This window comes from Falco rusticolus, chromosome 7 (genome assembly GCF_015220075.1).
Source record: "Falco rusticolus isolate bFalRus1 chromosome 7, bFalRus1.pri, whole genome shotgun sequence".
In the NCBI taxonomy this organism is placed as follows: domain Eukaryota; kingdom Metazoa; phylum Chordata; class Aves; order Falconiformes; family Falconidae; genus Falco; species Falco rusticolus.
Genome location: NC_051193.1, coordinates 61,718,197 through 61,735,921, shown reverse-complemented (window position 1 = coordinate 61,735,921; position 17,725 = coordinate 61,718,197). Strand labels below are relative to the sequence as shown.

General features: G+C 40.8%; 1 protein-coding gene and 2 long non-coding RNA genes across 4 annotated transcripts in view; 2 read left to right on the top strand and 1 right to left on the bottom strand.

Annotated features, from left to right (window-relative positions):
* Positions 1–41: 41 nt before the first annotated feature.
* On the top strand, positions 42–4,458 carry LOC119151806. Its single transcript, XR_005105554.1, has 2 exons — positions 42–182; positions 1,107–4,458. It is a non-coding gene; the product is annotated as an uncharacterized LOC119151806 (long non-coding RNA).
* Positions 4,226–17,725, bottom strand: part of LOC119151799 (protein only RNase P catalytic subunit) — a 53,742-nt gene continuing 40,242 nt past the window's right edge. For both annotated transcript variants that reach the window (XM_037396129.1, XM_037396128.1), the window contains exons 6-8: positions 7,964–8,112; positions 6,335–6,530; positions 4,226–4,630 (exon numbers count right to left, since the gene is read on the bottom strand). In XM_037396129.1, the coding sequence (XP_037252026.1) occupies positions 4,502–4,630; positions 6,335–6,530; positions 7,964–8,112 (474 nt within the window). In that variant the 3' untranslated portion in view covers positions 4,226–4,501. The remainder of the gene's footprint in view (positions 4,631–6,334; positions 6,531–7,963; positions 8,113–17,725) is intronic.
* LOC119151805 lies at positions 8,486–10,395 on the top strand. The gene is made up of 2 exons (XR_005105553.1): positions 8,486–9,011; positions 9,432–10,395. It is a non-coding gene; the product is annotated as an uncharacterized LOC119151805 (long non-coding RNA).

Sequence of the window (17,725 nt, the reverse complement as noted above, 5' to 3'; positions counted from 1 at the left end):
GTCACGCTCCCCCCCCGCTGCGCACGCCCCAGCGGCGCCGAGCATGCGCGCCGCCCGGGCCTGTCGCGACAGGGCGCCCGCGTCGTGAGCTAAAACGCAGCCCGCTGCAGTGCGGCAGCTGTCACGCGTGTAGGCGGGGGGGCCGGCAGCCGGGTCCCTCCGGCTGCGCGGCGAAAAGGCGGGTGAGGCCGTGGGGCGCGGGCGGCGCGAAGCCTCGGGCTGCTGAGGGGGTGGCGACTGAGGGGGGGGGTGAGCTGGGGGAGTGCCTTGGGGGTGAGCTGGGGGGGAGGGGGGGTGCCCTAGGTGTGGGTGAGCTGGGGGGGTGGTGCCTTGAGGGGGGTGAGCGGGGGGGGAGGGGGGCGCCCTGGGGGGGGTGAGCTGGGGGGCACCTTAGAGGGGGGTGAGTGGGGGGTGGGCACCTTGGGGGAGGTGAGCTGGGGGGGCTCCCTTGGGGTGTGCCTTAGGGAGTGAGCTGGGGGGTGCGCGCTAGGGATGCACTTGGGGTGTGTGCACGCAGACAGCAGGAAACTGGAGAAAAGTATGATCGTGAGCTGTACAGCCAGCCAGGAAAACCCCCCCCCCCTCATAATTTTCTAAACAATTATTTCCACGTGTTCTCTTCAATTAGTGTAACTCTGAAGCACAGAAATACACTAACCTCATAAGAGATGTTCGGGATGCTCATAGTGAGTAATTGTTGCCGCAGCTGCATTATAATAAGATGTTTAAAAGACGTAACTTTTTATCAGTGTCCAGTACAAAGGGAAATTCCCCACATTTACACTTGTGAATATATGTATGTTCTTTCTGCCTCTCGGCAACTTGGATTTCCCCTACTCTGTGGGAAGGCTTTTATTTTTTAAAGTCAGTCATTAAGAGTTGAAAAAGCTGTGTTTTGGTATCCATACCTCTATTTTAAAGCGTAATTATTAGATGAGCTTAGTCTTTGTTGGAATAGCAGCTTACAGGAGCATTTTGTGTATGCCATAAATTAAAAGTCTGCTTTCTTCAATTTTTCAATATACTTTCCTTTGCTTATTTAATATTATGGGAGAATAAAATGTCTCACTGTTTATTACAAGACACGGAGTTTGTCTGTTCATTAGGGAAGCACTTTGCGGGCAGACATGAAATGTTTGAGGCTGTGATGCCAGCACTGGAACACAGAGAACATGCAAATGTAAGAATGCCTTTGCTGGGTCAGATGCAGAATCTCTCTAGCCCAATGCCCCATCTCCAGCTGTGGCCAAAAGTGGATGCCCAAGGGAAAATATTAAGACTATAGAGAACCTTTAATGATACACGCTCCCTGAGTCCTCTCCCAGTCTCCAGCCATCTGGAGGGACTTCCCAAGGCAGAGGTAGTGTCTGGTTATTTAATAACCCTTACTGGATTTCTCTTTCATGAAGTTGCTGGTCTCCCCTTGAACTCACGTGAACTTGCATCCATGACATGCCGTGGCAGAGTGGCTCAGCATAACAACATGTTGTGTGGTTTCACCTGAAAACTCACCTTTTGTCTGCCGGCACCATGCCACTTAGGTGCTGGGACATGGCAATGAGTTGATCCCCATGCGTCCCCTCCACAACACTCATGATTCTTACAACCTCTGTGTCTCTTAAGACCTGTGTTTCTCCAGGCTGAGGATTCCTACTCTCGCAGTCCTTCATGTACAAAGCTCTTCCATTCTATAACACTGCAGTTTAACGTCAGATTTTTTTACCTCTTGAGAAAAAGGGGATGGGAAAATGGAAGTAATTATCAAGCATTCAGCCTGATTGCCAAAAAGTAACCAAGCAAGAAAATCCGTCACTCTTTGCAATCAAAGATTCAATATTTGACTTGGACTAAGGAAAGAGCAATAGCTGCTCAGTACCATGGAAATGACAGAGTGGAAGTCATACTACTTTGAGCTTCCAGAAGTTTCCTCCATCTATGGTAGCAGTTTTGTTCAGCTTCCAAAGCACGTTTTTGTTTCAGAAGAGTACTTGTATTTTGGGTTTAGTGTTCATCACCTCTGATTAGCCATATGAGAGTCAAAGTCTGTGTTGCAGGATCCTGAGGAAGACTGTTCTCACTGGTACCTTTTAAGACAGTAATCCACAAGTTGGTGAGCTTGGAGATGAAGCTATTCACAAAACCGCTGTAGTGCAGGCTGAATCAGTTCAGTCTTCCTCAAGTCTGCCTTGGCAGTGTGTTTGTGTCTGCATGGCATGTGGCAGGTGGAGCTAAGCATTAGTTCCTTCTGATTCCTCTTCCCACTCGGTGTGCTACCAACTGACTCCTCTTCCAGTCAGTGTCATTTGCCACAGTTTCGGGGGTACCAGTTGCTGCAGCGTTTGGAGGACTTGCCTTTCTGGCAGTGTGGGCCCACATCACTAACAAATTACTACCAGAGACAGATCCTGTTCCATATTCCCCTGGATACACCAAGAATGTTACTATTTAGAAGGTATTGTGGTATCTCTGTATGAACAGTTTTAGATGAAAGCCAAGTGATTGGTTGGGGATGTGTCTGTTCTCAGTCAAAAGGAAGTGGAGGATGCATTTATACCAATAAGATGTTGATATTATGCATGTCTGTTAATCACCAGGGTGAGGTAAAATACAAATTAAATGGATGAATATGTCTGGCAATGAAATGGATAACCTGAAGGTGCAGTTTCTGATCAGCTAAACCTGACCTAAGGCAGAGCTGCAGGGACTGACCTTCTGCAGCCTGACATTTCACCCACCCACCCCTCAGGTACCAGTACTGGTGCAGTGGTGCTAGTTCAGTGCAACAATGCCAAGTCTGACCTCGGCAAAACTGGTTTAAGGGGCATTCAGCCACCCCAGCGCTGAATTGCTTAGGAATACACAACCACCAGAGCTAGTGCCAAAGTGGGACCATAACAGCACTGATTCACATCAGTTTATGCTGTTGTGGAACTTCATCCAGAAGGTAAGTAACCCACACACAGAGCAAGAGTTGCTAACTAAGCAGGCCTGTACAGGAGAAGACACTTACTTTAACAAAGTAATATTTGCATTTTCAAGATGTGGCAGTTCTCGGACTTTAGAATTGTAAAACCAGTCTTCTGACAGACTAAAAGTAAATCAGTTTGAGGGATGAGAGAAATAGATCCAATCTCTGCTTTCCCTGGTGTACTACAGAAAGAACTTAAAGGACCAGGAGCTGGTATGTTCTGTCAGAAAGGGGCTCTGTAATGAACGCTACCAACATTATGATTCATTTAAAACCATGGTTCTAGGTTACCTTAAGAGGTACACACAGCTCCTCTACACTTTCTGCGCAGTACCTGAAGGACATGACTGTATGTAAATCACACCTGCTGTTTTACAAAGTGATACGTGGAGCAGAACAAGTCTTGGGATTGCTCTCTGACATGAAAAAAATAGCAGGGAACATGCTTAATGCTAAGAGGTCTGAGAAAGCTCATCATGGGACACTGTAAAAGCTCAGAAATGCAAGTACTATACAGAAAGATCTGCATGGTCCAGCTCAGTTTCAAACACAATTTTTCAGTGTACAAGACAAATGTGACAAAGCCACATGTAAGCTGAGATTAACATGGCATTTCAAAGTTTTTTGGGGAGAAAGGTTCACATTAAAGTGGTAAGTGCAATAAATGAACACGTTTACCACACAAACACTTAAAAAATAATGATGTAGAACACTTTTCCTGTAATACATACTATTTTATTGCTTTATATCTTGGGGTAGGTTTTATAGAAATCTCTGTAAAAAATTCAGTTTTGTCCTATTTGTGCCTGTAAGATTTTGTAGTTATCATCAATTTTTGTTTAAAACATTTGTGCATATCCATAAGCAAACTATTGCAGTGACATGAAATCCTGTCAGAAACAGCAAATTTAGGAGCGTGAAAGAGCCACACAATATCTCACTGATTGTTTCCTTATTCTTCCAAACAAAACACATGTTGCTGTAAGAAACCTTTTACATTCAGTGTGATCAAATGAATTCTAATTAGAGCGAGGAAGTATTAGGGCTCTGTGTGTCTGGCAAATAGTAAACATACCATTTGGCCCCGTTAGCTCCATTTATTGGTGGTAGACATTGTAAAATACTGTTGCAAGGTGAGCCCCACAAATTTTCAATGTACTTCACAAGTCCTGCTTAATTTCTTGAAGTACAGAGTTGATGAATTTCAGTGCAGATGAAAAGCTTGAGGAAAAAAAAAATACCCACAACCTGAAATTCCAAGAGAAAAAACCAAGTTTTAATTCCAGTCACATTGAAAGGCTACAGAAATTGCCTGCAAAGATGGAAATAATAGACCTAATTTATCCCTGCTGGCCCACCACTGATGTCAACAGATTTACTGCAGGAATGATTTTGACAAAATGCTGTGACTGAATTTTTTTAGTTACAGACCTCACACATTATTCCCGTAACTGTACTGCTGAGTTCTAGTCAGCAACAGTGATTAAAAATAAAAACCCCCACCACTTCAGCTTGTGCAGTTAACATTCTTCATCATTTCTGTTGAACGCAGAGCCATTTTCTTGGTGCGTGGAATGAGTATTTTTCCTCAAAAACGTCTTTATAGGGGATATGCCACGTATCACCTGTAGTCTGTACCACACAGTCATAACGGAAAGCAGGCTGTTGGATAAAGGCAGACAAAACAATTTTTTTTTAGACTTTACACAATATATTACTAAAATACCAGTTACAGGTAGTTATAACTTCCAACACTTACCTTAGAAATCTCCATAGAATTATCTCTAACAATTCTCATTTATTTCCTTACACCAAACAAATTCTAAATTTTAGTACTGGAGGAAAAACTACAACATCTTTTAGTATTTTGTGGTCTAGGAGTCATTGTAAATGGTTAAAATTCTGTCTTCAGTCTCCACCAGATAATAATGATTTGAACATAATGCACTCAATTTCTAGAAATAGCAAAATGTTTGGTTTTCTATTAAATTAAATGAAATCATATGGGAATTAACTCAGGATGTGGAGTTTATAGGCTTGAACTGATAAGATGTAATGACATTAATAACATCTTGTGTTTGTTCTTTCAGTGTACCTCTTTACAGAAGTCACTTGCTCTGGGCTGAGGAGGATGTAAGAGAAGGGTCTATCACTAACACTTTTAATAGCATCTAGTCAAACAAATATAATAAAACATTTTCCTGGTCTATTACGTTACAGGTATACTAGCTCAACATATATAACAAATACAAAATAAGCATTGGCAATTACAGTTCTCAGAACATACTATCACTCTGTATATATAGTCTTGGAAGTCTACTTTCCTGTGACAGCTTCCCAAACAACCTAGAAGACAGCTATGACTGCAAATGTCAATCACACAAATGACTTGTATGGGAATTAAGATGTGAAAACTACTAGCCCTCATGCAAAAGAAAGAAACAAGGTGTAGCTAAAGCTGTGTTACCTGAGTAACTCGGGTAACCCTACATTCAGTATTTGGTTCCAGCAGAAGAAATGTATATATGGCAACACTGAATGAAAGGCTGTCGTTCTTATAAGCCTGTATCTCTGCTTGTAATGATAAGTAGTAGTTTACAATTTTAACCAGAGCAGCAAGAAAATGAATCCACATAGGTGCAGTATTCCTTTAAGTATGCAATAACAATGCAGACAGATCAGATAACAAAAACCTGCGTGATTTGGAATGTTATGTGATACATTTTTCCCTAGAAAAATCTTAAAAGAGCTGCGCTCCTGTTCATGTACTGTTCATAGCTCACAGGGATACATGTCTTCTAGACAATAACAGTAGTATTCTGCTATAAGATGATGCTATGCTTGGAAGACAGTAATCTCTATAGCTGAATACTGACTGTAAACCCAACTGTTCTGGGCTTTCCTTCATAAAACTTTAAACATATGTTAGGCTGATATTACAGGGAATACCAAAATACCTGTATTTTCCTGCTTCGTTAAAATAAAGATGAAAGAAATTCTGTTGTACAATTAGAAGCATGATATTTTACAGTAGTGCTACAGAGGAAAGTAAGATATTTCAAAGTTTAAATGAAAACATTGGCACTTAGGTTCTACAGCAATGGAAAGATTTGTATACACAAACTTGTATTTACATTTACATTTTAAACATCTAGACAGCATTTCTTTTCTTTTTTTGACAGTTTTCCTGTTTGTGGCATGCTTTGTGAATACAGTGAATTTTCAGTGAACATAGGAGTTTTAAGCCCATTGGTACAAATCCATTTCTTAAGACTCCAACAAGAGTCTTTTGGCTTCCAGAGTTTGAAATTGTGTATCTTTAATGAATATGCTCTGTGTGCGTTCTGATTACGGCATAAAACTTACCAAAAAATTTATACGACTTCCTCCTGCAGAAGGGAAAACCACTATTTGGTGTCCACGCTGCCACTTACGGAACAGATGACGTGTCACACTGTCGGAAAGACAAGCCTTGTGATCCCGGAGGAAGTCTCTAGTAACAAACTTGCAATGCTTCCCTGACTGAAGAGTTGCATATAACAAGAAGGCATCATCTTCAGAGCTTAACAAAAGAAATGGAAAAGACAGGCATCATTCACAAGGCAGTAAGTGGTTACAGGAAATGAATCAAATGCTGATCTGAGATTTATTCATCAGCAACACTGAAAATTCCTATCACTGCTCTAATTCCGTGGTAAAATAAAGAACTTCTGCTTACCACAGGGCACCAGAAGTTGGAATGCAATAAAAATTAATTGCATGCTACATAGAGCATCGTTCCCTCTTAACACAACCTGATAATACAACAATACAATCTTTTGCCACAAAACTTAACAATACAGTGCTATGTGGAACAGAACTGGTAAAACTCGTAAGCATACCCCCAAAGCTTTGCTGAATACAATCATCACAACTCAATAATAAAGTGTAATGTAGGCAACAGTATGTGAGTCTTCTTTACATGGGTAAATATACTTCCAAAAAATGGTACGATTATTTGAAAAAAAAATATTCAACACTAGCTGTGCTATTAAACAAATAGTTTTGGGGGAAAATCTCTAAAAATACATTTATAGTGGGCATGAGTTGCCCTGTACCTGGAGAAGCTGAGAAGAATTTGGTTGAAACTAGTTTCTGATTGCTGTGAATTACTGTAATAGTAAGTGACAAGACACAAGATTAGCAAGGGTCTCCATCCTGGAGTAACAGTGTCCTCTTGGTGCTCAGATAGCAGGAAAGAAAGCAAGGTGATTCAACTGCAAAGAGAACAAGAGCCAGAACTGGAGGTGGGGTGAAGAACAGATCTGAGACACGGAGGCCGACAAAAGAGACTTGGTCTGGCTGTTGGGACAAGGAACTCGGTCAGAAGTTCTGGGTCACAGAAGAAACGGCAGAGATAGGTTAAGGATCAACAGTGCCCACCTCAGATGGAGACTAGGTGGAGCCAGAACTAGAGGAAAATTGAGACTCATTATATGAGGAGAGCAGGGCAAGGAGAGGGGGCAATGAGGTGGAGGCAAGTACTGAGTTTAAAGACAAGGACAGGATTGACTGGACAAGAGCAAGGGGGTTGCACTTAAATCAGAGAGGCAGAGGGTCTGTTTCCACTCATAGGAACAGTCTCCTCTGGGAGCAGCAAGGAAATCAATGCTCCAGACTCTCCACACTCCCGGGCTACCAAGCAACAACGGCCAGGCATGAACTTCGTGTCCTCCCTTTGCAGGGCTAACACAGCAGACCACAACTGTACTGCAGTGGTTTTAACAGTTATAAACCCTTATAAAGCATACAAATGCCAACATGATTCCAAGTGATTAAATTCTTCACAATGCAACTTTTAATATAGATTGGCTTTGAAGCAAGTATAGCAAGGGCTATGTTTCTCTTTCACACACACAGAGCTAGAAATTCTAGTAACAGTACTGAAAATTACAGCAAAATGCACATAAATCAGGTGTCGATCTCCATTACATTTAGCCATTTTCTTCAACTTACATATTTTCAGCAAAGAAGAAGTCTGCCTTACTCTGCATCTCCTTCATAATCTCTCTTCTCCAATTTGGAGAGTTACTCAGCATGTGCTTGCGGCCCAGCACAAGCAACCGGACATTCTGTTTTGCCAGGCAGTTTATAGCATCAAATAGCTGCAGAAAACAAAGCAAAACCAGAGATTCTCTTAGGTGTCAAAACAGACTGACAGGAAGCACCTTCACATCTGTGTCTCAACTAGTGGGACTTCTAGTATACCCTCATTTCCCACAGTTCTTAACTGCAATACAAATTAAGTAGATAACTAATTTAACTCCCTAATGACAAAGGAAAGAAACCCCAACCAACTAAACCAGTTCATTGTAGGAAGCTGCTCTCAACCACAGAGAAAACACATTGCTATTATAAACCTTTCCCAGCTCTTGTAGCTTGAATGACATGAATGAACTCAGGAAGTTGTATGGAGAGTTCAGAAATTCAGAGTCAGCTGAGGGAACTGAATCACGCTGGGATGTAAGCAATACCTACTTTTGGAAATGACTGGAGCCTTTGCTGCTTGGAGGACCGAGCCCTAAACCATATTGCTTTTCCAGCCCCACCTATTGTCGAAACTGGAGAGCTACACGAGAACCGGGCTGCCCTGTGGGGAAGCGGCAAGCAGCAGCAGCAGGAAATCTGTGACCTCAGGATTAAGGGTTTCTGAAAGCCACAGCCAGACTGGCCTCCCACTTATGAACCAACATCCTGAGGTGGCAAATTCACTGCTGCGCCAGCTTCTCTGCAGAGGGACTTTACCGCAGCCTCTTAGGGCTGTGCCTGTTTGGCAATAAATGCTTCTCGGGTCAGGCACTTGTGTCTGTAGCTTTCGCTGTCTGCTTCACGGAGACAGAGCTCGCGGAGGGCAAAGGTTCTGGCTGTCAGCATGCAGGTCATTGCTGTGGACTGCTCACAAAGCAACGGCACTCCAGTTCTGCCCAGGAAGACAGAACTGTTTCTTGAGACTGAAGTTTCACGTTTGAAGACTGAGGACGGTATGCTCAACCACCAGGGAAAGGTGTTTCCTAATTTTTACTTGCATTTGCTGCCACTAGTTGTCAATCTTCTGATTTTTCTCTAATCCCTCTTCCTGCTTTTCTGGCTGCTTCCCCCTTCCCTGTTTTGTCTTCTCCCTACAATACCTCCAGTTGCCTTTCTCCTTCTCTTGCTCTTTCCCCTCCTTTCCTCCTATTTGTGATCCTTACCGTTATATCATCATCTTTTGTTTCAGGGGTTAGAAAGAATTGTTCATCTAAATCTTGGGTACAATTGTACAATGCATTTAGTTTGATCTACCTGCAAGTAGCCAAGGAAAGGCACAGTCCCGCTCAATCCTCTCTCGAGCTGCACATTCCCACTGCTTCTGTTGCATCAGATCTAACAATGTCACAACTACCCATGAGCTCCCTGATCCAACAACAGATATTTTTTTTTGTAGGGCTGAGCTTGCAGCCACACGGCTCATGACCGATGGGAACACAGCACGGGAGGTCATGACGACAGGAAAAGCGTGGGACTGCCCCTCTCAGCAAAGGACCTGGAGACGGCTGAAATTAAGTATGCCATGAATCTGGATCTGAGGATCTGAGAGAGGATTGTCTGTGTTAATTTTAACTGCTGACCTATAGGTTGCCGTTACCAGCATTAACTCTGAGGGACTGAAGTCTCTGTTTTCATGGAGACACTGTGTCCCAGTTCTAATGCAAAGCACAAGAGCCTAACAGTACCTGTCAGAACTGAGTTCCTGCTCCTGGAGATCACGCTGGACATCAGCTACACATGCGGACAATCTACTTTACCATGGTTAAAACATACAGGACCTAATGTGAGCAGGAAAAGGCCAAATGCAGCAATTTCTGCCTAGAAAACAGCAGGTAATAATAAAAACTGCATTCTCTCCGGTGCATGCCCTGAGTCTTTGGAGCTATGTTACAGAATTCTTACTGGAACACAGAATTGAAAGAGAAAAATAAAAGCCACCATTTTTACGTTACTGGAAGGCTTTCAAAGTAACCATATTATGTAATAACATATAGTCTCATCTATATCACATAATTTATCTGATTATTGAATTGTGACATTATTAAAAACTGAAATTAGTTTTTTCAATATTGACATTTCTTTTTGGAATGTCTCATCTGGCCAGTAAAAACTGGCTCATAGATTTTACTTTCTACAGTCACTTTTGTTTTCTGGTTCTTACGCATTGGCCCAGTCCTGCAAATAGCTGGATACAAATACCAAAGGAGAATTAAGGTTTTTTAAGCTGAGTTCATGAAACTTCATAAAAGTTAGGAATGTACTTACTGCATCCATACACATTTTCATGTAGAGAAGTCAAGAGTGAATGAATTATCAATCATGAGTAAATCAAGCAACCACTTACAAATTCCAAATGAAAATACTTTCTCTTTTTGCCTAATGTTTTGCTACATTAAGGGAAGGTTAGCATAAAGTCACGTGAAAAAGAAAAGTTAAAATGTTTTTCAAAGAATACTTCAGAAACTGATTCCACAAAGTCTAAAATAAAAAACTCGATGGCAAGAGCATCCTGACGGTACATCAGAAGAAACCAGTCCTAAAAGCAGACTACAAGTCAAAAAAAGTCTCAGGAACACAGCTGCACTAGCGGTATTGTAAGTCAATAAAGTATCTGAACTGCTGGCGTTCACGCCCAATAAAAAAAAAGAAACACCTTTTAATTACACTTATGGTTCAATACAAAGGCAGCTGGATTTCCAGATATGGGTTGGTCAATTGAGGCTATTCTCAAGTTTATAAAAAACCCGACTGGCTGGGATCCAGCTCCCTTAAGTCTTTCTTTCTGAAGGTTGTAACTTGTGATGCTTTGTACCTGTTAGTCATATGGACTTTATTCTCCTACATATCATTATCATATGAGGTTCTCTAGTATGAAGTGCTTCTGGGAAAAAAATAGAGACGTTGGTAAAAAACAGCTATAGTTTTGCAATGGATAAACTCAGAACAGGCTTAAATGGTAATAAAATTAATGGGAATCACCATTAAAAAAATTAGAAACTTCTTGCGTAACAGCACACTTTCCCTCCTTTACTTACCACAGAGATTAACCTTTACCTACACAACTAAAACACAGAATGCAGAAGTTATTTTTGCTTTCACAAGATAAAAATAATTTTGTTCTACACACTACCTTGCCTGATGCAACTTTACTAAAGAGAATTTTATCTCATTTTGGGCTTGGGTGCTTAACAGGGGTGGTCTATCACAGAACTTACGTGGGGGGTTTCCTAATTGTATCTACTCCCACGCCTGGCTGCTTCTCAAGAAGGGAAGATGTGAGACACACAGTAACATTGTTTTACTCATAGAGGAAACTGAACATAATACTGTTAACAAAAAAGCAGCAGTAGTGATCTTTCACTTAAAAAAAAGACATGAGTATTTTATTAATCCAGTATTTCCAGACATTATCTAAAAACCAGTATGTGCCATTACACAATGCAAATATGCTATATGCAATAAGGTCTATGTAGATGCACCCTTTAAATGTTCCCACATTATTCAGGCAGCAAACATCAGATGCTCAGTTGGATAATTCGTTCAAAAGGCAATCCATATAAATAATTTAAAAATACACGATACACACATTCCCTATGCTATCCATTTTCTTGAAAATATGGATTACAAAATTAGTGAAAGAATGACTTTTTATGAATATTAGTATCTTTCAAATTTGCACAGCAGAGCATGTAAAACCACATTGTTTCTGAAAACAGGAATTACAAGGTGCCATTTTGCACAGAAGGGAAAATAAGCATCGTTAGACCAGCTGCTTCAATTCATATGGCAAGACGTGGCTGAGGCAGAGGTGCAGGAAGGTGTGAATCGCTGCTGTTCTGCACAACCACTGGCCATGCAACAAGGCACTGGAAGTAGTAGATTATATCAATAACTATCTTTGCATTCAGTCTTACTTTCTTTTCCTCTGACAGGGTACACCAGGGTCCATATTTCTTTCTGAACTACACAGACATTTTAATCAGCTCTCTGTGAAGATCACTAGATCCTTCATGAAACTCGTGCTCATTAGTACCTGCTGAATATGTTATGCTTGCAATCCCCTTCAACATTTATCTGTTACATTTAAATTACTCCTGTGCTGTCCCAGTCTCTGTTTAATTAGATCTTTCTCAAGCTTCTCCTAAACCTTAACATTTCACTTACAATGCAAACAATTTTGTGTTCACATCACTGTAGGAAATGACTGATAGAGCCAGGTACAGCCGCAAAGAAGTATGAAACTACACACAGATCGATGGAAGAGTTAAAACCAGCTGTTCACAAATGTACCAAGTATCTCCTAGTGTGGTTATTCACAGTGTTAACAATTTTTCTACAATTTTTTTAATTATTTAAAATAATCCATATTTAAATGCACATATATATATCCAGTGTGCATGTCCTAACTCTGATTTCTGCACTCTAATCTGTGAATCAGTGAAAAACTAGCACATTTGTACGATACTTTGGCTGAGTATATACATTTATCTTTCCTTGGGACAGTCCCAGAGATACAAGCCATTTCCCCACATGTAAATGAGTTCTTTTTGTTTCTGCAGCAATGCCATTTTATGGAATTCCCCCTCCGCCACCAAGCTCCTGCCCTCATTATCACAATGCACTTTTTTTTTTTTTTTTTCTGTTTTGCTGATATAATCTGTTTGTTGGGCCATGTTGTCAACCAGGTCATGGCATTATCACAACTGCGCTGACACACAAAGGCAGGAACTCCTGGATCAGAGGAGCTGGGGTGAAAAGAGGTGGGGAGGCAGAGCAGTGGGACAGACAACGCATACTCCTCAGGATTATGCTGATGTTGAATTCCTTGTATCATGTAAAAAGCCTGATCTTTGCAAATTTGAAATAAAGCAACCAAAAATGCTGTAACTGGTAGTTTTAAATTTAAAAAATCGGCAAGTTACACTTTAAAAGAACCACTTTTCAGCTAACTATTACCAGTTTCCCATCAGAAGGGAATTTTTCTATACAAATTTCTGGAAATAGTTTTGCCATGACTGACATTGACAATTCTGCATAATTTAATGGGGATCAGACATAGCAGTTAAGCTGGGAGAGCAGGGAATCTCTGTCACACTGCAAGATGAATCCTCATTCTTTAAACTTCACAACGGCCTTACGAGGTAAATGCATCATTACATCTCCATTTTACACAAGTGCATAAGGGATTACAAGGGAGACAGATTAATAACTCTACCTCATACAAGGAACTATGAGCAGAGCAGGACACAGATTTCCTAAGACTTTACTGCCATTCACCTGTTCTGATCACTAGATCACACTGTGCCATGTGTCCCAGTTTCAAAGGTTAGCTTGCCGCAGGACAGCTTTTCTCCTTGGACAGTACCGGTGGTTTCCCACTTGTCAGATGGAAAACACCTAAACACCGCTGCTGGGAGGCACACCATTCAGTGATTCAGCAAAAAGTGTCTCACCTGTATACAGGTATAGCATGAAGAAGTAATGATCCAAAAAAAAGTTTAGATCAGATTTGTTGTTAATAAATCATGTTTGCTGTTGTCTAAACATTTGGTTTCACTGCCATTCAAAAGCAAAGCACACCTACAATCAGATTATCTGCTAATAACAGCAACAAACTGCTCTGTTGTTATTTTCACCTCTTGTTAGTGCTCCCTCCCACCCAAAATCACGGCTATAAAACTGCAGAGGAAACCCCAACGCTGCCCACAGGTACAGAGCTGCTGTAAGTACACTGTCAGGTGGGGCTGAGCATGAGCATAGTCTCCAAAAGTTTGCAAGTAATCAACTCCCACATCACCATGTGTATTTGACTTACAGTTCCATCATTTTTAGTTCCCTTTTTACATATTGTAGACAAAGAAGCTCAAAACCCCTGTGTACTTCAGTAGTACACACAGGACAGAGAGATGATGGGAAGCCAGAGTTTCTTCCCACTGCACAGCCAGGTTACCCAGGGTAGGCAAGGGCGCTGCCTGCAAGAAAGGCTGGACTTTCCCACTGGGACTGGTAATTTCCCCAAAGCAGACTCAATACCATTATCACAGCACCAAACACAATGGAAGCTGTTTCATATAGTTTCTACATTATTACAGATGACACAGCATAACTAGTCTCAAAGTCCTCTTTTCTCAAATGCAGGGGCAGCATACACATTTCTTGATCCCCTACAGATTATCTGTCTTTGACTAGCAAGGGGGTAACTACTTAGAAGGGAAAGCAGTAACGGATGAGTAAGTAACAGTCACTAAGCTTAATCAGCCTGGTTTACTTTATGCTCTTGAGACCGCCAACAGCTAACAATTGGGAATTATCCCTTACAACACTGTGGTTCTCTGCAATACTGCAGAAACAATATTGTTGGGACTATTTGTATTCTGTATTTAGATTGATGCAACACACACATCATCACGCAAAACTCTACCAGTGACAGCACTTTACACCGCAATGACAGCAATCACACGTTTAACATGCTTCAACCTGTCTACATTGACTCCACACCTAGAATTGACTTACCCTCTCTTGATGCATTCACTAGAGACATGTCTTCACTCCCTATCACAATTCATTAAAATTTGCAATTCATTTCCAGATACCAGCTTTTGCTCTTGACTTCACAGTCAACTCTATTAATCAGAGGCAGATTATTGACTGAGCAGGAGAACTAAACCACAGAAGCAAAGAGTTGATTTAATATAGATTGAGGAGAGTACAGTAGACTTAGTTTGCTCAGATGAGGTGATGCCTAGATATAGCTTTGCTGTTTGCAGAGTAAGTTTGTATTCAGAGGCATCCTGAAGATGCTTTTGCAGCCAGGTCCAAACTGACTGTGTACAGAGACACCTGGTGCCCCTGCACAGTCCCGTGTTCCCACTGACTGGAGGACTTGGCTCAAGTGCAGCACTGGGTGAATGTAGGTATCACTTCCAGGTCAAAATTGATACTCCATGGACTGCATCCAAGCTAATGAGCCCTCTCCAGTCCTGGATAGTGGGGAGAATAAGGCAAAGTAATCTTCAACAGATTCAGATCAGGTACAGAACCAACAGCATAATCAGTACTTTCCTGTGTTCATGGTACCCTGGCTATTATGCCAGTAACAGAGGTATCTTTAATTACAACTCTACTGAACTTCAACTGAAGGTGCAACCTGCTCAAGACAAATCTCTGAAACAGTTCTGAATGTAGAACTAATATGTTTGTAAAGAGGCTCTGATATTACATGCTGCTATATTATAAACTGTAGGTAAAACTTCCAAATTCAAAAAAGCTTCAAGAGTGACCCATTTTTTATTCTACTGATCAGCTCAGAGAACAGCACAATACAAACCAAACCTGTGTACATTATCTTTAAGTTTGGAAAGACTGTTATGAATTTCTCCTATGCAGGTAGGGATAGGTCCCTATCCTTCTCAGCAGAGGGGTATGTAAGAAGAAAAAGGTTTTGAAATAGATACTTTCTAAGATATAATCTAATTATGGCTACATTCTGTTCTGTCTTATTTCCAAAAGGCATGACAAGTAGTTGTTCAATGGACAGTGATGCAGTATTTCCTAGGAGAATTAACAGAATCAAGGTGGGATGCATGCAGAGACCAAAGAAACATATACACAACTTAAATATAGAATTTAAATTGTGTGTATGACATGAAGGGTGGGGAGGCAGGAGCAGGATCACCAGGTGGAGGAGTCACTAGCTTTTTGGAGCCTGGCTTTTCAGAATGGATTGTCACTTCTAGAAGATCTCAGGCACTCTGTCAGACCTTACACCTAACACACCTTTTAGTTTGACTATTCTTGGTCACACTTCTTGAATGTCACTCCTTTTGAATGCTAATATTTTCATCGTCACAATCTTTAGATGAATAAAGGTCAACCATGAATCAAAGGAAGAAAAATAGTTACAATAGTTAGCATAGCACGTTATTAAATAAACAATGACAAGAACTCCAGAAATGACGGCTAAAGAAAAGATGGACAGTTGGGGAACTGCTGAATTTTATAGTATAAACCGCAAAAGGGAAAAACAGGCAATTTTTTCTGACTCTTAAAACAATTCAAGAAATATGTGGACAAATAAACATTCTTCAGGTGCACAGAAGTTTAATTTTGTACATCACTGCAGTGTCAGTCAAGTTTCTCAACCACAAAGTTTTGTTTATCAGCTACAATACAATTTTCATTCCCAATCACTCACAAAAAAAGGTAACATTGGTTTAAACATGCAGGCAGACCCTTTGATATTGGCTCAGCCATTATAAAGTAGGCATAAAGATGGAAGAGAATGGGTGAATCTGAAATCCAAGGTAGCAATTTGATAAGGCAGTGACTGGGAAAATTGCAATTCACAATTAACTATAGCCCAGTCCCAACAGCTGTAAGTTTTGTATTTTAATTGTGGACTGGCAGTAAAATGTTTCCTTTCATGAACATGACTTCTATGAATATCTTTCTTTCTTGAATCATGTAAAAGGGAAAAGATACTTCTCTTTTTCTGATCTCTGAGGTATTTTTTCTACGTAGCTGACACCATTGTACATTTTCATCTCTCCTCTTGCTCATCTTCTTCCTTGCAACAAAGAATAAATACCAAGATCTTGACAATACATATGGGTCATCTTACATGGAATTTTTTTTGTCCAGACTCTCCTGAGCACTTACTGTTTTGTACTAAAACCTGGAGATTTGCAAATATTAAAAGGAGTTATCTGCATCAATGCTCCATTCCAAGGACATGAACTAGGTGATTCTGTCTATCCATGATTATACAAGGGTAGGAAAATAACATGTAAAGCTGAAAGGACATGAAATGTTACCTATGCATTTTCACACATTGATACTAATCTTTGTTCTTATCCTTGAATTCTTTCTGCCTGCACTGCTGTTTCTACAATAGTATTTTCTTACTGATCAATACACATTGCTTCATGGCACCAAGTACTACATAAAAATCACATTTATTTTTGTGAGGAAGCAAATTACATAAAAAAGAAAAGGTATGAGGTTTTACTTAATTTTGTATAGGCTTCAGAAGTGAAACTTTATCTGTCAGAGCCACTGACTGTAAATGGAATTATTCTCTCAGCTGAAGTCACAGCTTCAGGGGTCTGCCATCTTTCACTGCAAATCCAATCTTTACCCTTACAGTGGTACTCCTGCATTTCTGCTATTATTGTAGCAGCTCTATACAGCAACTTAAGGCTATGAGAGAGTTTCTCTTACCATTTCTCATTTTAGAAAAAATGTAAAAAGCTAGCTATTAGAAGGGAACATTTGTGAACTAAATGCAGCCATGCCAGCCTTAGATTTTCACAGTGTGGCTGAGAAGTTACACCTAGGTACTGAAAATCCAAAATGTTGAGCAGGATCTCTGGGTGATGGTGGCAGCGGTGGTGATAGGGTGTTATGAAAATGAAAGCACAAGCTTGACTGATCCTTTCCACAGATAGGCAATAACACGGTGCAGGACTGAAATCAGCTTTGTAAGAGTGAAACTGACAGTTTAAAAAATACCAATACTTTAGCTCTCATCACTGTCCTATGCAGATGTCTGCACACCATCACTGACCTAGTCTGATGTTAAGTGCTTTCCCCTTTTCCAATCTGTGGTTCAAAAAGTCCCAGATGGTACTTTTGTTCTTTGAGGAAAGGTGCCGCAGCAGCTGGGGAGATCACGGTTATAGAAGGCACAGG